This window comes from Pomacea canaliculata, linkage group LG6 (genome assembly GCF_003073045.1).
Source record: "Pomacea canaliculata isolate SZHN2017 linkage group LG6, ASM307304v1, whole genome shotgun sequence".
NCBI lineage: Eukaryota > Metazoa > Mollusca > Gastropoda > Architaenioglossa > Ampullariidae > Pomacea > Pomacea canaliculata.
Genome location: NC_037595.1, coordinates 4,242,794 through 4,265,256, shown reverse-complemented (window position 1 = coordinate 4,265,256; position 22,463 = coordinate 4,242,794). Strand labels below are relative to the sequence as shown.

The 22,463-nt window shown below is 37.0% G+C and overlaps 2 protein-coding genes and 1 long non-coding RNA gene across 5 annotated transcripts; 2 read left to right on the top strand and 1 right to left on the bottom strand.

Moving 5' to 3' along the window:
* Nucleotides 1-26: 26 nt before the first annotated feature.
* On the top strand, nucleotides 27-6,740 carry LOC112565997 (chloride intracellular channel protein 4-like). Its single transcript, XM_025241912.1, has 3 exons — nucleotides 27-194; nucleotides 1,904-2,086; nucleotides 2,561-6,740. The coding sequence occupies exons 1-3, from the start codon at nucleotides 27-29 to the stop codon at nucleotides 2,615-2,617; spliced, it is 408 nt and encodes a 135-aa protein (XP_025097697.1). The 3' UTR covers nucleotides 2,618-6,740.
* LOC112565709 (profilin-4-like) lies at nucleotides 6,586-17,297 on the bottom strand. 3 transcript variants are annotated; one of them, XR_003099479.1, is made up of 6 exons: nucleotides 17,073-17,297; nucleotides 10,401-10,529; nucleotides 10,076-10,210; nucleotides 9,436-9,541; nucleotides 8,186-8,277; nucleotides 6,586-7,252 (listed from the first exon to the last, which is right to left on the bottom strand). XR_003099479.1 is itself a non-coding variant. In XM_025241365.1 (5 exons), exons 1-5 carry the CDS (start codon nucleotides 17,256-17,258, stop codon nucleotides 8,249-8,251), a joined length of 585 nt encoding a protein of 194 aa, XP_025097150.1. In that variant the 5' UTR covers nucleotides 17,259-17,297; the 3' UTR covers nucleotides 6,653-8,248. The 3 variants fall into 3 exon arrangements, 2 of the variants coding, with proteins under 2 accessions (XP_025097150.1, XP_025097151.1); XM_025241365.1 differs by having other exon boundaries at nucleotides 6,653-8,277; XM_025241366.1 differs by lacking the exon at nucleotides 17,073-17,297 and adding an exon at nucleotides 10,982-13,436 and having other exon boundaries at nucleotides 6,653-8,277.
* Nucleotides 17,298-17,602: 305 nt separating this feature from the next.
* Nucleotides 17,603-18,753, top strand: LOC112565710. Its single transcript, XR_003099480.1, has 3 exons — nucleotides 17,603-17,705; nucleotides 17,946-18,115; nucleotides 18,637-18,753. It is a non-coding gene; the product is annotated as an uncharacterized LOC112565710 (long non-coding RNA).
* The last annotated feature ends 3,710 nt before the right edge of the window (nucleotides 18,754-22,463 follow it).

The following is a 22,463-nucleotide window of genomic DNA, read 5'->3' as shown; positions in this document are numbered from 1 at the left end:
GCTGGAGCAAGAAGTTTCCTGTTATCATGGTGCTGTCAGGCCGAAAAAAATGGGCAGACATTTCAAACATGAATATGACGAGTTTTGAGACATTGGAGACATTCTTTGAGAGCATCAACAGAAGCTGTCCGGAGTTGAAGCGCAAAAATGCTCCAAATTTAGCGGCCATGGAAGCAGTACAAGATGTGTACCCGGTAAGACCACAGAAAACATGTGTAATGAAGGAAAGGATTGTGAGAATGAGGGGAGGATACAGATGTTTTTTTAAATATCTCAAGAGTAAAAGGAATTTTACTGTTGATGTCAGTGTTCCAAAGAGTTGCTATTTCAGTGATATGCACAACCTTATGCTCCAACATTTGTACAGGAAGTACAACGGAAAGCTTTCTGCTTTATGCCATTTAAGGAGTTTAAAGCTTTCTGTAAGATTTTTTCTTGAGAACAAAATATTTAAAGCTTATTGCCTTCAGCCTGTGGGTCATTAAGACAGGAACTGCTGCATATTGGAAAATTTCCTTTGAATGTGTTAAAATAGCATACAGGTTAAGTGCATGAAGAACTCTGGGTGTCTGCTTTATCACTTTGCTTAATGCTCAGGGTCACTGTCAGAAGAAACCAACTAAAACATCTTGTTAACACATTCACTATATATGGCATATAACTTTGACAAATGTATTGTCATTTTACTTTCAAGGAGTAGTTTAAAATTATAGTAATGGCAATATGAGTTATAAAGTTAAAATATACTAAAAAAAAGATATAGAGCAATAACGACTATTATTCGTAATTAAAACATGCCACTGGCAGCCAGCTGTAGACCAGACTTTGTATGTTGACTCAGAAATGTTCCTGATTACTTTTGAAAATCTGTTAGTTTTAAAAATTTCATTTTAGCTCTAAATATAGGACCAGGAATTCCTGCAGTCTTTTTGGATATTCTGTCCACTAGAAATATAGCCCGCGGGGTTTTTTTGTTGTTTTTTTTGCAGTATTTATCTGAATAATGCTTGGAAAGATTTCTTACTTCCACATATTCTGTGAAGTAGTTGCTGTATCACTATCGTATATTGCTTTGACATAGAGCAGATTGGGAAGTCCAGGAAGAAATTGCTGAAGCAAGTTTTTAAACATTTAACATAGATTTTAATTTTTTGGTGGGAACACATTCACCTTTACTTACGCACTGTTATTGCTATTGTGACTGTCAGTATATCACCATTATAGATATATACTGAGTTCTTGGAGCATTATTTACTATGATTAGTTGTGAAATTCACAGTGTTTAATGATGACAACAATTTTAAGTGCTGCAGGGACTTGTAAGTGTTAGCAAAAGATTTGATGGTCAGATACACTAGATTGGTGGTGCCCAACTTTTTTCGCCTGAGGGCTGCACTGGACATGATATAAAATCTTGCAGGCCAGAACATGGCGGTTTTGCCGGAATCATGATGTCAAAAAGGAAATTATGCTGTGTCTGGTTAAAATGAGCGGCCTGCATGAGACACCTTCACTGGCCGTAGGTTGGGCACCCCTGCACTAGATGGTAGAGAAAAGAAACCCTGTTAAAATTTTTTTTAAAAAGTAGACAAGCACTAATACACCTCCAGCAGCGCTAACCAGGAGTAGATTAGAAGTGTCTTGGCAAAAGCATTGAATAGTAAGTATCCCAAATACTCTTGGATGTCCTTGGTGATGTCAGAAGAAATAAGTTGGGCTATTGGATACAGAGGCTACAATGTGAAAATGATTTAGAAAGTGATGTCGAGGAAAAAGGTCATAATTTTGTGCAATAATTGTGGGATGTAAATGATGAATTCAGTATTTGCTGTTGGTATTATTCATTTCACTGGACTGTGAATTCTGAATGCATTAATGTAACAATATCACTCTTTTTTTCCAGACTTTCAATGCCTTCCTTTCACAGAAGGCAGACAGACATGATGATAGAAGATTAAAGGCAGAGCTGAAGAAGATTAACGAATTTTTGGAGAGTGAAGATACCAAGTTTTTGGTTGACAATGTCCTGTCCTTTGCAGACTGCTTTTTGCTGCCTCGTTTGCAGCACATACGGGTTGCTGGTGAGGTCAGTATGCGAAGGCTTAAGACTGATTTTACCACCTCCAATGTGCCTATAAGAAAGACCACTTTTTTGTTTTGCTGTGTTTTACAGTATATCAATGTGTTAAAGCTAGCTGATATGGTGTCATATTTTTGTGCTATTCTGAGTAAATGATTATTTTGACAGGACTAAAAGGGTTGGTATCTGAATGAATCAGAAGAAGAAAAATAGTTTTTTGGTTTTTCTATTAGAATTGGTAGTAGTTTTCAACCAGTATTTACTACTTAGGGAAGTGAAACTGCTAAATTTGATATGATATGTTCACAAAATATGAAGTCTTCGACAAACTAAAAAGAGTGTAATACACAAAAAAAAAATTAAGGATCTTTGATTTAAAATTTATGTTCTTCAGATTTTCTATGGACAATAGTTTCCTCTTAAAAAATTAGCACACACTAATAGAATAGCTCACTACAGGTTGCTTTTTTTCTTGTACAGGCTTATCGAGGCTTTGAGATCCCTAAGGAGTATACAGCTTGTGGAAGTACCTGCTGATGCCTACAAACAGAAGCTTTCAAGTCCACCATGCCCCTGACCAGGACATAATTTTCCACTATGAGAAGAAAGCTGCAAACCCACCAAGAAAGGGAAAATGGAGTTCGCGTCCAACACTGCAGCGCTTCACATACACAATGATATCCCTCCACAGGTTGCTGCTGCTCTTAATGGGTCTGATGAGGATGGCGACAGTTTGGATAACCTAATGCCACCCCAGATTGAACAGGCCCAGCATGCCTAGATTTGTACTGGTTTTGTAATGGACTTTTATTTCATTTGGATGTTTTTATTTTTTTTTTAAAGAGAAAAAAAAATCATTTATCTATCGTCTCAAGATTTGTTTAATGCTGTATGCTTAAAAAAAACTTTTTAACCAGATGAGAACTTTGAAAACACCCATTGATGTTGACAAGGTATGACTGTGAATGAGAACTTGCTTACGGAGAGATAGTTGTAGCCCTATTGCAGTTATATCTGCAGACCAAAGTTGCCGATAGATTTTCGTGCTCAGAATAATTTTAATTGAAACTCTGTGATGTGAATAACTGAAGAAGCATATCTAGATATTTTATTTTGTTATTTTGTGCAGATTAAAATATTCTTTCCCCTTTCACTGTCTCATGTGCACCTGTTAGCAGACTTATTTGTTTAATATATTAAATACAGTTTGGGGACCAGTGGAGTGTTGGACAACCTAATTTGAATTAAACTTTTCAGGTTTTCTAATAGGAAAATTCAGTTATACTGAGAAGTTAGCTGTTAACCATTGTCTTAATATATAAATTTGGTCAGAATTAAGTGGCCATGTCAAGATATTTGTTGCATGTTACATAGTGTAGGAAAAAAACTTGTTCTTGTTTTTCCCTTCCTACCCAGTTCCTCTTGTGGGAGCTCTGATGGCGCAGTGGTTAGCACCTGTCACCAATACAGTGTGGTTTGGCTGTCCTGGGTTCAGCTCTCGTCTTGGGCATGTTGTTCATTTCTCAGCATATGTCATCTGTTTACAGGGCTGGCTACAATATAGCCTTAGTTGCTGGCTCAGCATAAAACATCAGTCCTCACCCTCAACCTCTGGGCTTCCAGGGTCCCTAGTTTCGTTTTATGATTTTTACTTGTTTATAATGAAACCAGAAGTACATTATAAATTTAGAGTGCAAAAACTTTAAATTTGAGAACAAAATGATATTTTAAATATAATCGAATAATAGCATAGAAGCAAGATGAGTAAAGATATCTGGGGAAGATTTTTGTTACTTTACTGTGCCTTTCACATTTTTCATCGTCTTAAGTTTTAAAAAATTAAAATGGATTACAGTAGCTGTAGTTGTATGAATGCCACAAGAAATGCATGTTGTCTTCACAGTGGGTGTACTGAAAAAAAATTCAAAGTTTTTACATTTCCTACCCCTCACACTGGCATCTGCATTCATCTTCCTGTTATATGGAAATATGAAGAGAGGATTGCTAAGTACTTCAGTGCCAGGCTTCCATCATGTTTTGTCATTATATGTGTAACTCTTCTAATATATTTGTACTGACCATTTACCAAGTGCATCATGGCTTGTGTTACATAAAGTACTTTTGTTGGAGATAGTAAAACAAAGACTTCCCAGCTACCTCCCTATTTATATGGCTGGAAAATAAGTGACAAATTAAAAGTAGTTTAACAATATTCCATCTGCGAAAAGAAAAATGGATGTAAATGATAAAAGACTTTGCCGGTCAGCATAGTTTGTCAGTCATTGTGGTAACTAATTTCCAGGCTGCAGGTATGGATCCTGCTGTACTCATATTGTAAAATCCCAGGCTAGAAGGTTTTACAGACACCATATGTGTTATAGGGCGCACAAGTTCTTGGGAACTTAATTGTTAATAGAGTTTTAATTGTAGGTCATTTTTAATGACGCTCAAGATCAAGGCTATGCTGACATCATTTCTCCACTTTTTACTTGTTTAGTAGATCTTGATATTGCAGAAGTTGCAGTTGATTGATGTTGTCAGGCATGCTTAAAGTTTGCAAAAAGCACCCTGATGGGACACCAGGAAGAAGTGCCTATGACTTTTGATATGTTCTGAAGAAGTGTGTTGAAACCACCCTCATCCTCATCTCCCATGCTAGATTGAATGAACAGCCAACAGTGCCTAAGCACAGCTGGCAAAGTTTGAGAAATTTGAAACCCCAGTCAGCTTGATCAGCTTTGTAAAAAGCTTCAGAAGTTGTGCTACAATTTTGATTTTTGACTCAAGCTGATTGGAAAGCAATGGCCATTTTGTTCTTTCAGAAAAAAACTAGTCAGCCTTTGAAGTTCTCAGTACTTAATCTCTTACACTGATCAAGCTGCAGATCATATACTTTGATGTGTCATTGTTTTGGGGTTATTGCAAGTCTTTTTTTTTTTCATTTTGCAATAAAATGCCCTTCGGCAATTTAAAAAGGTAGATTACACTTTAGCACTCAGACTTAGAATTTAGAAAAGAAATTTAGTTTCAACTTGAAAATTCCTAATTGTCACAATATGTGTAATCTCTTCTAGAAGTAGTAGAAGAAATAGCAATTCTACAAACATGTTTATAGCACAGACCCTATTAGTTTTTGTTGTTTTGTTGATTGTTTTGTTTTTTGTTTTTGACTTTAAAAAAAGTTTGGTTGAAGAAGCTTGCTGGATTTCATGTACACACTGCAACAACAGCAACAACTGTTGTTGTGTTGAGTATGGTGCTATATAGGTTTTGTAAACATTATTAGGATGGCTTCTTCTATTCTATGAACCTTCTTGTACCTTTAGTCTCTCTCCCCTTTCCATTTTATAACCACTGGTGCTTTACTTAATTCTGTGTACATGATTTTTACTTTTAATCCTTAGCAAAAACCTTGTACATGTTACATTATACTGTTCAGATCTCACCCTAAAAGTAATAATTGAATTTGTAGAGAGCATTTCTCCATGTGGAGGTGAGATTATACAGTTAACATAGCTCTTCAGTTTTTCAGAAAGGTTTGCTTTTACGCTGGTCTAAATATGATTGTTAAAACTAGACCCAAGCTTAGGGATTAGTTTGTATTCATGCATAGTTTCTGTGCATAAAATGATAATGAATTTTTATAAATAGGAATTTAAAAAAAATAAAAATTAGATCATGTCAAAAATAGTGTAATTATGTGCCAACTTGTTACGCTAAAAGTCATTGGTTTCACGGTGTAGATAATATTAGTAGTCCAATCATTTACTAAGCCCATACGGTCAAAACTTGTCCCAGAATTAGGCTGTGCTGTCATATCTCTTTGTGTTGATACCTCTGTTCTTATACCTCATGTTGTTATCTTTACTAATCTACATTAACTACACCATCGTCAAGGATATATGCATTTCTCATGTCACTTCTGTATGTTTAGGTCAGTAATTTTGTTTTATTTTGTATACTTGAATAGCTGTATGCATAAGCTATTCAGTCCTAAAGCATTAATATGTATTTACACCCAAAATTGATCATCGCTGACAGAAATTATTGTGGGTATTCAATTTGGTTATGATTTCTTTTCGTCAGCATTTTGTTGTACCCCATGTACCTTGCATTAATATTTATTCAGCCTGAATCGTATTAGGTCCTTCAACATTAATATGGCTTGACAGAACACATCTCTTGCCTTAAGGCGAAAAAAAAAAGCTTGCCCTTCTAGTCAACAACCAGAAGTTTGAATAAAACATTTTATATCCTAGCAGAGTTATACATTATAAAACTAGCTAATAAATATTTTCTTCATCCATTTTCTGTCTTGCAGGTGTGCATATGCAACAAATAAGAAGTGAAGAAAAATCATTTGCAGTAGTTGATGGTTTGTTTTTATCATAAATCTTAAAAATGCTTTTATTTTTACATCATGCAATTTTTGAAATTTAACCTTTTGTTACTTGGGTGATAATTAGGTATAGCTTTACTCGCTCAAGGTGAGAGATGTGTTTCATTTGTTAAGGCACTGGAAAATTGTAGACAAAATGCAGATAATGCAAAGAAAAATAAACATCACTTTATGTACATGCCACATTTGCAGGTCTGGAAGAGTACAGCCTTTCTCACTGTATCAACAGATCCATGTAATCATTAAAAGCCATTACTAAAAGACCTGCTTCAAATGTTCATCATTTAGTGATGAATGGCATGCAGATAATATTATCAAAGATGATTTAAAATAAGCGGTAAATCATATAATAAGAAATAAGAATGTAGTAAGAGTAAAATTTTGTAGGATATATATGCTGACTGCTGGAAAAGTCTGAGCACTCGAGCAACCTGTATTACAGAGAAGAAAACACACAGACATAATAATAGTCTGAAAACAAAGAGTTTATTGTGTTTTTAAGGTGAATGCCATCACAACTTGCAGCTGTGATTTGTGGCTGTAGTATCAGTAGGAATATTAGCACAACTAACATGAAGTTGTTCATTGATGGCGCACATATAACTATCACGGAGGTTGCATCAACACAGTGGCAGTGAAGAAAATAGATGTAGGAGGCAGGACTGTAGGTAAGAGATCAGAAAATCAACTCTGCACTTCTTGACTCGTGTAGATCCAGAATGTAAACTAGTGGGTGGGTGAGGTGGCGAAGACCCAAAGAAAATGGACCATACCTACAGCAGAAAGTGATGAAAACCTGCAGGGTAGTGGTGATTCAAAATCAGCAAAGGAAAATTCAGGGGTCAAGATGGCATAGTTAAGACATTTGAGACAGACGATGAAGACGAAAAAAGGGGGCTCAGGTTCAGAGAACTGGCAGGCAAATGCAGCAAAAAGCAACTAACAGTCACCAAACACCACGTAAACCCCAAAACAGTAGAAGAGATGAAATGCACAGAACTGGTATCAGCAGTCTTTGTTCTGGAATGAGCATATGCTAGGTTCAGAAACTTCAGAGCTTCTTATACACACATTTTATCAGTAGTAGACTTGACCATAAATACTCCATGTGGTATGACATGGTGGAGTTAACACTAGACAGCAGCCATGACGTGACAAGGAAAAAGTGGTCCAAGATGGTGCCAACAAGAACAAATATTTTTCGTCCCAGCAGAGAACAGCAACAAAATGTTCACTAATGATAATGTGGCTTCTTGTTGGGGCAACAACGCATTGATTTAATAGACTTTTGTAGACTGAATTCATTCCCTTTCTTCACTCAATGTACTATAGACTTTTACATATAAGATTCATTTCTGTACACAATTCATGCACCTGCATCTCACGCATTCATGTGTGTGCACTATGCATACACTTTTTTTACTCCTGCCACTAGCACATACTCAAACTTAATAGCTATGTGTGCCTGTGGTCATTAGCACGATTCAATTAATTTCTGGGTTATGAGTAAACAAAGTTGTACCCAAACAGGAAAAAATAATAATTAAAGACCTTAATAAGTTTCTTCCTGAAAAACAGCAGTGGATATGCACCAGAATATAGTGTTATAAGAATGTATTTATTCTGAAGTAGACGGTTCTAAAAAGTGAAAAGGTTCAGGGTGTGAAACCTTTTCAGTGTGAAAGTTAATTGTAGTGCTAACCTACCACTGGTCTGGTCACTCATCCATGAGATGGTTAAGTTTCATTGTTTAAATGAATTCCATTTCGTCACTTTCCTTTCTCTTTGAAGTAGTCAGCTGTAAAATAATAAGACGCATCATTAATAGAAAAGAGTCTGCTGATGTTATGCAGTAACAAAGCTGACATCTAATTATTGGGACTCTTGGTTTAGCTATGACATAGAGAGCAAGATAAGTTTTGGGAGTTTTAGAAACTGATGCTAGTCTTAGGTATTTGTAAATGATACCACAAAGTCCCCTTTATTACCTGCTTTCCTTTTGCTTGTTTTAGAGTAACATTGCCATTTTATATCATCTGCATATTATTAATCTATGCTCATCTTTTTACCTTGCTACCAGTTGCATTTTCCTAAGGAGATGATAAGTTTTATTCAATAGTTATGATGTTATGACTGGCTCTAAGTATAATAAGTGGCAGAGATCTGTCTGGAAAGAAATGACAGATCACATGGAGCCGACTTGGGAATATAGGGTGAATAAAATGGACTGGAATTTTTTTTCATTCTAAAATTCTCCCACAGCCAGTGAATTGTAACTTAGTGTGTGGTAATGATGAATCCTTGCTCCAAATTTGCTTGCATTGTTTTTGTGATGAAGCACTTAAGATTTTTAATAAAATAAATGTGAATCCACTGCAAATGCTAGAATGCCATCGAAGCCGAACCTATTTATCTGAAATCTCATTGACTTGAACCATCATCCCCATGCATAAGCCCTACAAAACAATGGAATTTCATTCTTATTTCTTTATGGACAGACTTCTTTTTTTTTTCGTGATGGTTAGATAAATCTTGCTTGAAAATCTGTAAGCAATAGTCATCCTTTTGTTTAATATTTTAACAAAAGCTTAAGGCATATTAAAACAGCTACACTTTGAAAATGGCCTGGAGAGAGGACAGTCTCTGTTGCTTAGTGCATCTCTTTGACTCTAAAAGTCTCCATGCCCACCAATAATATATATTGGTACTGTGTATATGAAGGAAGGAGGAGGGATTGGGGGAAGTGTGGATCGACAGAGCTGAACTCCACCCTTCACATGACATTCCCTTCTCACATTCAACTATAGAGTTCACTGCCCCTAAAGCTAGCAGGCTATGGAACCCCCTACATGTACATTCCTTTTTTAAATTGCCTCATATGGAGACACCATTGTTAAATATTATTCAGAATATTCAATACTAAAATACTAGTTTTTTCAAAGTTGAAGAATCTCACCCAGCTTCTCCACAGCTTCTACACATACACCTGGGAACATGTTTTCTGTATATGTTGCCACCAGAAGAAGAGACAAAGTTTTCACCAGAATCAGTCCTTTTTTGCCCTGTATAAGGAATATGCCACATTATCTACTAGGGACATCAATGACACATCAACTCAACAGTATTGCTTACCACGTTAATGAAGTGTTTCTGTCAAATTGTCTGAAATACACGTAACCATTTTCCTGATGGCAATGATTCTTCATGCAACATTCAGAAAGTTTATGAGGTCATTTGCATCCATGATTAAATCAATATTAATAAGCAAAATACCAATTCTTGCAAGAAAAAGTTTGATTTTCAGAAACAGAATACAGCCTCTCCCAGTAAATGAATGCACAAAGCGCTGGTGGGATGAACACATGTTAATGTGAACTCTGTTTTCAGTAACTTTTCCTCTATTGTACTTATTTCCTCATTCTGTTATATATGTGTTTGTGAGTGTGTTATTTCATCCACCCACTTAAGTGAACATGCGCGTGATGGTTTTATTTTTATTCACAGCTACTTCATCAAACTTTCTCATTTATTGAGAATTTTCCTAAAGGGTAAATGATATAATATATTCTTAGATGTTTACAAAATATCACACTTACACACTTTGCATAAATAGAATTTTTGTCAGCGCGAACACATTTGTACTGTTTATCATCAAAGTACAGGCCTTCCTCTCGTGTCTGTGGTGGATTTTTGAAAGCATCCTGAAGCATCTGTATCTGATCTTGATATGGCTGTAAGCATATAGGACACACACACACACACACACACAAACATTCCTAATCTCAGTTATCATCGTTATTTTTAATTAAACAAGCACAGAGCAATTTTTGGAAGGAGAATTGTCTTAAGCATGTATAAGCCAGTTAGCAAAAATTGACCACCCAGAGGCCAATCAAATCTTGCACCACATAATGCACTTACATTGAAACCGACCGATGAAGCTCGAACCATGTTGTCCTTGCGCCGGATAATAGCACACTGCTGGACATTCTCTGTGGCTATTAGGGCATCATGGAGTAGATTTTGAAGCTGAGACATTTTGATGGAATCCTGAAAAGTATGAAATGTCCACTGAGATAATGCCATCCACCACATAGCTGGACCAATACAGTTTAGACTCACAAAAAAATAACTATGATACTGACCATAGTTGATTGTAAACAGCAAAAGGGCAATAAAATATGTTCATTTTTATTAAGCATTTGCTCATCAGTTTAGTTTTTTTATGACTGTTGATTCCAGCAGAAGACACATCTATTTCTAGTTGAGAAAAAAACATTTTTTGTTGTTGTGGTGAATACACTTTTTATCATAATACCTTATGACCATTAGAAAAAGTGAAAATCATGAGAAATAACAAAAGTGATGTGTCATTTCAAAGCCATTTCATGTCCATCAGCCACTATGAAAATGGGATTGTCACAGTGCAAACACATACTTTTTTGCTAGCATTATCTTATATAATGAAAAAACTGTCAGTGGCATGGCAAATAAAATCTTACCGGTATTCCAGGCTGAAGTTTAACATCCACTTTATCAAGATGCCAGTTTTCCATGTCTAAATACTTTGTATGTCACACCAATAACAAAATATCACTCACAAAAAGAGTGTAAATAAAGATAAAAGAAATGATGAGCAACAAATGTGATTCACACCACCTCTGAAAGAAAGGGATGCATATAGTGTGTTACACACTAACACATTCCACAAGGGCATAAATAAATTTTCAAGAAAAGAATGCTAAGAGAAAGTTTCTCAGACACTATGCTGCTCCAGTTTGTGGCTGTTATGCACCTGGGCTTGAGCATTTGGAACATGCCACACTCTCTAGGATAACCATTCCCTTTCACCTCTCCAGCCCAATCTCCCATTGCCTTGACCGAAATGAGACTATTTGATCCTGAGACAAGCAATGTGATAAGTGACAATAATTGACTCTAAGCTTCTGAATGGCACCCTTGGGTCAACTGGTCCAGGCCTCTCTTTCTTGATGGACATTTATCAAAAGTTAAGTGGGTGCTGCCAAGATCTTCAAGAGTTGCCAGGCAAAAGAAATTTTTTTTTCCCATTGCATGGCTCCTGCCCATTTTCAAGAAGTGAGTTACAGAAGAGGAAAGTATGATTTCTATTAAAAAAAAATTATGACTTCTTTTCTCACAAATATATTTCAATTATATTACACCATGGAAAAAAAACCCAACCGTAAGATCCTGTTTTCATCTGTAGATGGTAAAGAAATACTTAATCACTGACAGTCTCATTGCCATTCTATTTTCCCCTTGCTTCTGGAAATGGCTTATAAAATTAACATTTATCACAATCTATTATACTGCATCTTTAATTACTGAATAATTAATGCTGTTGTATGAAAAAAAGATTTCTACCTTTGAACATTGAGGAGACAACTCTGTTTCCATTCAATATATCAAAATCTATTAGCTATTACTGAATTCATCTCTCGACAAATGTTGTTGCCAGCCCTGAATTGACAGGTGCTTTACATATTATAGTTCTCTCTCTTACTGTGACTGCAATCTAAACAGTTATTTGAGTAGTGTAATATATTGGATACTCAGACTTAAAGAGAATACAAAGTGATAGTACATATCCAATATAAAACTTCATAAAGATGTCAAATTTTCACACACTTGAGTTTAAAATTGACTGGGAAATAAACTAAATAAAAATTAATGCTCACTGCTCTTACTGACAACTCCAAAGATTTGCCATCTGTGGTTTCTGTGCACCTAAAATCTGCCAGTGTTATTTTACTTATCAAAGGTGTATTATTATTTTGCAGCTAGCTGACTAAAACCCTTGTATAGAGCTTAGAAACTGGTTCTTGCATTGAATTGTCATTTATGTACAGTGCTTGGTCATGTGAGGTCTGTTTCTTTAGATTGAGTATTCAGCATTTAGGGTATAAAACCATTTATTTTATCTCTCACATTAGTTAACTTTCCTGTTTCCTGCAAGGATCAATGCAGATGCATTTTCTTTTCAGAATAAGTGCACTGTTAAATGAACAGGAACTTTACCCTCTTAAAATGGTTTTTATGGTATTTTTTTTTTGTCTTGTGTTACTACAGATCTTTTTCCTTAACAGAGGTAAATAATTTTCCAAATGCATTTTGAATCAAGCCCACAATGCTAATTAAGTGAGCTTATGGTGTCTTGAACCATCACACTCATTTTATTTCTGTTGCAAAACATGTTATGTCTTCCGCCTTGATTGTTTCTATGTGCATGCATACATGGATATGTGTGTGGGTGAGAGAGAGACAGAAGAGAAAAGAAGGGAGAGAGAAATTTGCATATAATTAAAGGATGAGTGAGGGGTGAAGGATATATATATATCTTTAGTGTGTGTGTGTGTGCATGCATAATATAAATCTTTTGGCACATATATACATACACACATGTTAAAATGCTTTCGAGACAAATAAAGTCAGTAGCAATTTGTAGTGTGCAAGTTAAAGAAGCAGTATGAAGTTATTCTACTTTAAATAAAAGAATATATATATTAGCTAATAAAACACCACCACAGTTTAATATTTTTATCATTTATACTGTTATTTACTCGGCTGTATGCACTAAGCAAACTTCAATATAATGTTTTTATGTTACAATAAATAATAGTTATCATCATTCTTTTTCTATACTTGATTGCGAGTGCCTGAACTCGCACGTGTTAAACTCTATAAGTACAGTTTTATTTTAGGATGGCCAACGATGCCGACACTTTTTAATAAACTTGAAAAAGAAGCTGAAATTAGGATTATAGTTTGGGTTAGGGTTTGTGATGAGTTTATGGTTTAGGTTAGGTTTAGGGCTATGTGTTTTGTGTTTTGTTTTGTTTTTGTTTTTCTCGTTTCGTAGTAGATGCCTATAGACATCATGGCGTCCATAACAACCAAGATCACTGCATCGCGGACCATCCTAAAGTAAAGTAGTTAAATAAAGTAAAAGTTTTAAATTAACTTGAACATACTTTTTTCCCGTAATTTTTTTTTATGTCTGACACTGTAACAGAACAACAGTTATCTCCAAAGGAAACACAAACTGGCACAATTAATGTTCCTCAGAACATTAGTAGCTGAACAAGAATTAGTTCCCTTGTCGCAATACTAGCGGGTGTAGCAAGATAGGACCTCTCCTCAAGAATCGAACTCCCAGCGAGGTATGCAGACGCTGGGATTTTTAGTGTTGCTGAATGGATTAGCAGACAATTTCGTGGTATTTTTTTTATCAAAACCAAAAATAAAGCATGAGTTGTATGTGTTTAGCTTTTTCATGTTTTTTTATTTAAATTTGACTTGTAGTTACTCTTTAGCAGACGATCAAACACCCACTCGCGTAGTGATATCAAAGAAAAATAGTCCCACTATACACATCTCTTTGCAAGCTGTAATTATGAAACTAAAAGTTTTACGGGTTTCTCTACTGTTAAATTTAATTTTGTAGTATGCACAGATCATTGGTTCTCGCTGAGAGCTCGTTCTGTCCTTACAACACCTTGCTGGGAGCGTTTCGTAGTAAAGCAGCTAGGACGGTTAGCACAAAATGGAGTTTAAAAAAGTTACGTCCAGGACACTCAGGACAAGATCAAGAAAAGCATGGGAGTGGTGACATTACTGGTGTCATTTTACATATATATAATAAAGTATAAATTATTATGGATATAATACAAAACTTAAATGCTATGTTCGTACTACCGATAAATTTAAACATCGTTTGTAAACTGAGAGTGAGAAGAAGGTACAAAAAAAGGGACCAAACTCTTACTGTTCCGGTTGTGAATGGTGTACAGCGGGACAGGCGTGAACAGCTTCAGGGGAGACCAGGGCTGGTGTGCACAAGCGAACTTAAACATGAACTTAAGCTTAAGTTGGCTGACTCAACTTTAAGTACAGTAATTCGGTGTGCACAAGACAACTCAAGTCCGCTAAGTACAAAATTTCTTACTCAACTTTAAGACTGCCCTCCCCCTGGTATAAACCCTTACTTAGCCGAGTCGGGCGACTTAAGTTAGCACATTTCTGATTTCTTCGCGTGAAGAGTGACAGAAGATGGCAGCGAGATGACTGTGCTTTAGAATGATGACAAGAAGACATTTGAGGAGGGAACGTGTGTTTGGTGACAGACACAATCCTTTTGACCTGTATGATCCGTGATGTAGCCCTAGTTGCTGGCACGGCATAAAACACAAACAATGTGACCTGTATGACGACGCTGAACTCTACGCTCGATGTCGCTTTCGGCGAGTCGATATCGTGTACCTGTGCGATTTATTACAGGACATCGACCACCCTGGCTTTTAAATTTGACCATTTTTTGAAGCCGTTTTAATTTAATATCTTTTATATTAGCCATTGCTTTAAATAAAACATGCCAATCAACATTTCTATTTATCCTTTTATCCCAGTGAAAGCAACAGTTTGGTATACATGCGTTAGATAATATTTTATCATAATATGGTCTTGCTCCGTTCTGTATTATTCGAATTATTCTCAGAGTTTTGTTTGTGTCATATGTAGAAGGAGATAAATCTGTTTTATTCCTTCTATTTAAGTTTATGTATGTTTTATGGCCTTTATGCAACCATTAAAAGAGACAAAGTCAATGTTAACATCATATTTATTTTTAACAGCTTGATATGATAGCAAGTTTCCTCTTTCATTCTGTCAAGTGTTTGAGTATACATCTTTCTCCACCCATCTTCTATATAGAATTGGCTTATTCCCAATTGTTATTCTATCGTTACGAAAGATAGGTTCTGACAAAATTTCATGTTTATCACACACTATATTCTCTCCAAAAATCCTGTATGCTTTTAGTATATCCATCCAGAAGCTTTTTTGCATTAATATAGTGGTAAACTGCAGGCCCAGTTTGTCCAATAACCTATTATTTTATGTGTAGACAGAATATTTTTTTTCCAGTTGTGGTTACTTTTCTTTATTTTCTGCAGCCATGATAATTTTAACGCATTCATATAAGTTTTAACATCAGTATGCCATGCCTCCAGCCTGGATATTTTTCTATTAATTTTATCATTTTTTTTCCATTCCATACAAACCTAAAGATAGATTTCTGTATGTCATTTATAACAAAGTCTGGAGGGTCAGTAGTAGTAACCAAAGGTGTACTAGTTTTGATAAAATTAAGGACTTATAAGTATTGCTACTCTCCCTAATGGAGTTAATTAACTGTCTCTTTAATCATATTTTGTACAACATTCTTATTTTAGCAAGCTTGCTATCGTAGTTTTAATTTTATACAGTCTTTTACGTAGGTTTTTTTTTTTTTTTTGATAATTGTTTCCATTTTTTCAGGCAAATACCTCGATCTCAAAAGATAGTATCGTGGTTGAAAAGACTGAACAAGACCAAACATAAAAGCGTAACACACGAACAAAGCGACTGTTGATTGGCTGTTTGTCTATAAATAGCCAGTGACGCGAGAGAATTCCCGGGCAATTCCGAAAAGGACGAGAGGTCACTGTCTTGACCCATTTCTTAAGTAAGCAAGCAGTTGAGTCCGCTTGTGCACACCGATGAGAATTCTCGCCAGCAGCGAACTCAGCTGAGTAAAGTTTGCGGTTAAGTCGGCCAACTTAAGTAAGAAATTTAAGTTCGCTTGTGCACATCAGCCCTGGCCTCCCCAAGTTGCTTCAACGAGGCCGATTAGATACTTCAGGTGAGGCTGCAGGTACTCCGCGAACAGCCAGCACTGTCTATCCCCCAAAAGTTATCAGTTACTTGCACTATTATACACTTTGCATCAACTTCTGTGAATCATTACCACATTTATCCTCCTCGTAGTCAACTGATGAAAACTTTAAAGATGTAATAAATCATTACATGAAGTTCACGTGACATAGTAACCTTTGCACAAATATCTATCTACATATCATTCTTTCTTATTCGACGTGACAGCAGAGAAAATATGTGGCATACAGAAAAAATGAAATTAATTAATATTTAGCTCTTTAAAACAAGTCTGAGAGGACCATGGGGGTATGAACGAGAGGTGGATCAGTAGCGTTCGAGTTATACCTCCTTTTAATACAGAAATCCCGTTAGACCAGTCGATATCCTAGGGTTAGGCCTGCTCCCACAACAGTTCCCTCCCTCCAACTCTTGTGGTCTATTAGCTAATAAAGAATTGTCATTGTCATTATAGTTAACCCTATCTTTGCTCTGCTTGTGACTATTGCACCAAGTCGCGTGTTACATACGGGGGGTTGGGAGACTCCATGGCAGGGTGACCTGCAGGGTGTCCAGAGGTGTGTTCGATTTCTGGTACAGAGCTTTGAAGAAGCGAATCGACGTGAACTGAGTGGCTTTCTGAATTTCAGCGTTGGAGTTTTCATCACCTGATATACATTGTAACAGCGCCGGGAGAATTAAAAATGACTTACACTACAAGATTTTCTCATCTGTAGCATTCTGCAAGTTATCTGCAGCTTTAAAGTAAGAAATCTCTTGGATACATCAACAAAAATCTGTGTGTTTCTTGATGTATTTTACTCCTCATGGACTCTTCATTACAGAGAAACTTTAACAATCAAGTGATGTTTAGAAACTAACCTGCATCATTTGAGACTCCATGTTGCTCTGCCCAGAGCACAGCCACACGTCACCGAAGAGCACGTCGTTGAGAGTGACCTGTCCCTCGCTGGAGCTGACGAAAGGTCTGGCTTCTGTCACAGCGGGCAGCTTCACCTTCCACTTGCCGCCGTGAACATGACCTGTGACCGGTGACCCATGACCCATGATCTGGGCAGTGACGGTGTCGCCCTCTCTAGTCGCTGTTCCAGTGAGGACAGCTCGCTGTAGACCCCAATGCAGGACCATGTGGTCGCCATATTAATTGGACACATGCAAGGCGGCCTCACCTGATGCAAAGAAAGACGGCGGCTGTGTGATTGTCTCTGTCCTTTCTCATCATCGCAACACACGCATTGGGATCTGCATGCTAGAAAAAAGCTGATGCATGCGAGAAAAGTTACAAGTTACCAAGTCAGTCGTCACGATCGCCCTACGTCATTGCCAAGCTGACGTATGTCGATTCGTCCGCTAGGCTCGAAAGCAACCGCTTCCCTGGCGCGCTTCTAGAGTTCGAGCAGAGTAACGCCAGAGAGAGTGTTCCGACCGTTACTTATATTTGCTGTTGACCAATTTCGTTTTTTTTTCTTCACTGATCGACACTAACATAACTAGGTACGACTGTATGAAGTTTTTTTGCATGTTTTTTCAGTCTTTCTCCTTTCTTTATTATAGCGTGTGTATGTATGTACGCGCGATATTGCATCGCTTACAACGCTGAGTTTATAGTGTGTGAGGAGTTCATTGTATTTCGTAGATGTGGTAATCGAAGGAAAAACTATTGTGTTAGTGAACGTATATTTTTTTTCATAGTTAGGATTTATTATTTGTGTGTGTGTGTGTGTTTTTGTTCAGTGAACACGGGCAGACTCCTACAGGCGAATCATTCTTTATTGGAGCGAAAGAACGCGCAATTCTCCGACCCGCTGGTGTGCTGGAAAGAGTGTAAAACGAGAGGCACTAGCGGCGTTGTGATATAGGTGTACCTGGAGTCTGCATGGCGTTTGCATTTTGGGTTCAACGGGGTAATTTTATACTGCTTGTTCATTGTTTTATATACTTGTATATCTATTCAGAGATTGGATGTTGCATCAGCCTGGTTAATATTGTTTTGCTCAGTCTATTGATACAGTTTAAAAGTATTGTTCTTTTTTTTTTTTTTTAAAGCTTTGGGATATTGTCAGTGTCTTTCACATAGACCTTGCTTTGGGTTTATTGTGGTTACAGACTGGAACATACAGCCATATGACAACACCCAACATCTAAATGCTCTGTGGTCTCAGTGAACAGACTGATTTTTTCATGTAAAATTTGAACAGTATTGTGTGGTAAAACAGTGCATGTCATTATTCATGATGTATTTTATAACTTGGAAAAGAAATTGCCTTTTCAGATGAATATTTGGTTATCAAACAAGCAGTTCTTAACAGCTATCTTGAAATCCAAATCTTGAAACAACAGATGTTTCTTGTTTGAATTATAGAATAATAGAGATCAAGGAATTCATAGGTTTGGAAAAGTGATAAACAACCTTTTATACCCACAGGTGAATGCTCTAACCACCAGAATATTGGCATCATCACGTGAGCACCATAATGGCCAACATATTGATGCTCTTCAAAGAGTACAAAAGAAGACAGACCTCAAACTGCAGCAGTAGAAGGCGGTATCCAAGGAGTGTCTAACGAAGGTAATGCAGACAATTTTATATTATGGCTTTATTTTCTTTTGTTTTTGGTTTGCCTATTCCATTTTGTTGTGAATTCCCTTTCACAATCTGATGTCGCAGATAGTGTTGCCTATGACGTGGAATATTTTTGACAGATGTTGTCGTGAAAGCGTGGGAGTAGGGCTGTAGTGTGGGTTTGCACATCTGTTTTACCATGCACGTAGTAGATAGGTGACCGATGGCAGACGATCTTTTCTTTTTTTCTTAGACTGCTAGAACGACGCTCGGGTGCTAAAACTTCCAGTTAAGCTTACCACGGTTTAGCGAATGACTTCAATGACTATGTCAGCAAAGTCTGCAAGAGCAACAACAATAAAGAAACGCGCACGCGTGGTTCATGCTGCTGCTGGTAGAATGCCACTGTGCGAGTATCAAATCTTTCGGTTTAGCTTTTTTTTCGCTTCCGCGGCAGGAATATCGACAGATCAAGACAAGTGGCGAACGCTCTTATTCATGCTATAAACCATTCAGACAAAAGTTTCAATCCATTGACACCCCAAGATTTGTTCAAGCACTTTGAAGAAGAATGCATTAAAATGCATCTATTGTTTACCTCTTACTCTTCTTTGTCCTGTACATGTTTTAGATCGCGACTATAAGGCTTAGACAATTTTCACATAGCGGAAGATATCCCCATTAAAACAAAAATTTAGTTATTAATAATCGCGCCATTCATTAAATTTTCAGTAGATCACTTCAGAAGTGATTTAAATATGATTGAGTAGATTAAATTGATTAAGTTGGTTAAATGGATTAAATATTCTTCTTATTGATTTAAAAAACTCGTTGCATATGAATAGGCCTAGATCAACATCAGTGCTTTCAGTTCACACACCCCTACGCCAACACAGATGATTTACAATGTGTCGTATGCTGTAAACCAGTATTATAGATTAAATTCAAGAATAGAAAATAGCTAAATTGATGTTCCAATTTCTCTTGATTTTGTTATTGTTGTGTTGTAGTGTATCAGCTCATACATTTATATTTTAGGTTTCACTATTACAGTCATATGATATTGAAAGCTCACACCACCCCTCAATCATCATCCTGAAATGCACCACAAAATACCGGATTTTATATAAAAGCGAGAGACCGAGGTGAAGCATATAAGCGAACACGTCATGATTCTAGATCTAGAAGTTTAAATGCGATTCATATTTTTTTATTATTTCATACAAAAGAATTTCAGACTAGCGAAGCAAATACTTTTGTGTTCTAAAATACGTTTGTGTTCAAGATTGGTTTAATTAATAGTGCACACAAGCAATGCACTTCGGTAAATTATATTGTTGATATCAAACGTCTGTTAAATTTCATTTTCGCGCTGCTCTTCCGGAAGTACATAACTCTGGATGGGAGCTTAGGCTCGTGGTGGCTGTAAGGCGTGATGGTTGTGGTATGTCAGGTGGCAATGACTGGCCAATGGAACGGGGATTTGGACAGAAAGATCTAGATGCAAGCTCAGCGTTTTTGGGGTAGAAACTTCGGAGTGACGTCAGCGTCTGAGTCTTGGTTGTGATTGGTTGTGGTATGTCAGGTGGCATGACTGGCCAATGGAAGGGGATTTTGGACAGAAAGATCTAGATGCAAGCTCAGCGTTTTGGGGTAGAAAACTTCTGGGGAGTGACGTCAGCGTCTGGGTCTTTGGTTGTGATTGGTTGTGGTATGTCAGGTGGCATGACTTGGCCAATGGAAGGGATTTTTGGACAGAAAAGATTCTAGATGCAAGCTCAGCGTTTTGGGGTAGAAACTCTGGGGAGTGACATTAGCGTCTGGGTCTTTCGCACGCAAGTTTCTGGAGTAAAGTTGACTCAAAGGTGAGCTCAAGCGATAACGAGATAAGTGGTGAGGCGTGTTTTTGCGCGAAGTAGTGTATTTGTGTGTGTGTGATTATATTTAAGGTTATTGAACAGTGACTCACATTAGTTATCTGTTATTAGTTATTTAGCCGTCGGATCGTTTGATACTGTGTGCAACTTCACTGTGTGAAGTTTCCTTTTGGTTTTCTGTGGCCTGCTAATGTGGATTTTACGTTGTGGTACTTTTATGATACAATTTTTCGGCGCATTGAGCGTTTCTCAAGGATTCGGATTTTGCGCGTTACAAAACTCTCTTCTTCTTCTTCTTCTTCTTTTATCTGGACACATTAGACGTAAGGGGAAACAATTGGGAACGTGACCCGACCTAGGGAACCGGCCAAGTAAGGGGAACAACTTATTACAAAGTTACTTGTCTTGTCAGAGATCCAGCCAGAGTGCTAGGACTTTTCCTAATGACGTAAGGGGAGATGACGTCAATGTGTGGTGACGAAAAAAAAGCGAGTTGTTGAGAAACGGCGAAGGAGAAGAAAAGGAATGCTTAATTGTGGGGGAGAGGGATTGTGTTTTTGAGTTGTTGGAAGTGAGAAGTGACTGCCGAGACAGTGCACTTGAAAAGGAGAGAAGAAAGAAAAACCGGAGAGTGGAGAGAAGGAGAAGACAGAGTGAGTTAGTAGAGAGCCTTTGCCAAGACAATGTGCCCCTCGCGAGTGAGTAAAAGATTGACTGTGTTAGTCAGAGGAAAAGCCGTTGTTAGTGACTGTATTTTTCTTATATAGTTAGGATTTGTTCTTCTGAGTTTTTTGTTTAGTAAACACGGGCAGACTCGTACAGGCGAATTATTTTTTTTTTCTGAGAGAAAGAACGCGCAATTGTCCGAACCCGCTGGTGTGTTTGAGAGTGAAAAATTATAGACTCTAGCGGCGTTTGTGACACTTGGTGTATTTCTCCCTTTTGTCATTTGGTAATAATTAAATAACCTTCTTTAAATGACACTAAGTTGTCCTTGAGTTTTCTTTCCATTCGGGGGTTATGCGTGCTTGAGGGCTCGAGCTAACTAAAAGTTTGATAATTAATAAGAAATTTAAGTGTGGGTAGCCACGCGGTAATGTCGACGAGATTTGGTGGGGGTATCGACGGTGTTTTGAACAGGTGACAGAAATCGTACCCCCTACCAAATCTACGGAACCCCGCCCAGGTTTGCGACAGATGTGTTTACTGTTTTCTATGCATTTGCAGATCAAAAAGCTCTTCCGTGTGTAATTGCCTGAAAAGTTTTTGCGGCGAATCTTGACCGACAAGTTTTTATAACTGTTAAGGCAAAGAAGAGAAAAGTTTGCTTTCAACGGGCTTTCAAAGCAGCAGTATCTGATATGCAGTAAGTGATGATACATAATATTAGTATAATATTAGTTATTATTAAGTTTACAGATATGATTTTTTTATACACTTATTTAACCAAAAAGGAGAGGTGCTGATATAAAGTGCTTTATTTTTGTATAATATAAATTGACACTGTTTCATGCTAACTCCACAGTTCAAAATTTGTTTGAACTCTTGTCAGAATCAATTGTGCTTCCATGTGTAAAACTTGCTTAAAGACACCTGAAAACAGAAAGACAATGGGAAGAAGCAGAAGCACCATAGAACTGAAACAAGATGTGTGGTATGAGACTTCTTTAATCTGTAAACCCATTAACTTCTTTAATTTACAAATCCCAATTTTCCCATAATTTAATTTTCTTCAGAAGCTGTACAGAAGAACAATGGGTGCATCAAGGCTTCATATAACATCATCGAAAAAAGCAGCAACAAGAAAGAGTC

What these genes read in the sequence shown, in the direction of transcription:
- LOC112565997 (XM_025241912.1), top strand. Translation starts at nt 27, where the DNA reads ATGGTGCTGTCAGGCCGAAAAAAATGGGCAGACATTTCAAACATGAAT. An exon ending in CAGTACAAGATGTGTACCCG is followed by an intron (nt 195 to 1,903) that starts GTAAGACCACAG and finishes CTTTTTTTCCAG; the next exon opens with ACTTTCAATGCCTTCCTTTC. An exon ending in ACATACGGGTTGCTGGTGAG is followed by an intron (nt 2,087 to 2,560) that starts GTCAGTATGCGA and finishes TTTCTTGTACAG; the next exon opens with GCTTATCGAGGCTTTGAGAT.
- LOC112565709 (XM_025241365.1), bottom strand. Translation starts at nt 17,258, where the DNA reads ATGGGTCATGGGTCACCGGTCACAGGTCATGTTCACGGCGGCAAGTGG. An exon ending in ATTCTATTTATGCAAAGTGT is followed by an intron (nt 9,542 to 10,075) that starts GTAAGTGTGATA and finishes TTCCTTATACAG; the next exon opens with GGCAAAAAAGGACTGATTCT. An exon ending in AGAAGCTGTGGAGAAGCTGG is followed by an intron (nt 8,278 to 9,435) that starts GTGAGATTCTTC and finishes ATTATTTTACAG; the next exon opens with CTGACTACTTCAAAGAGAAA.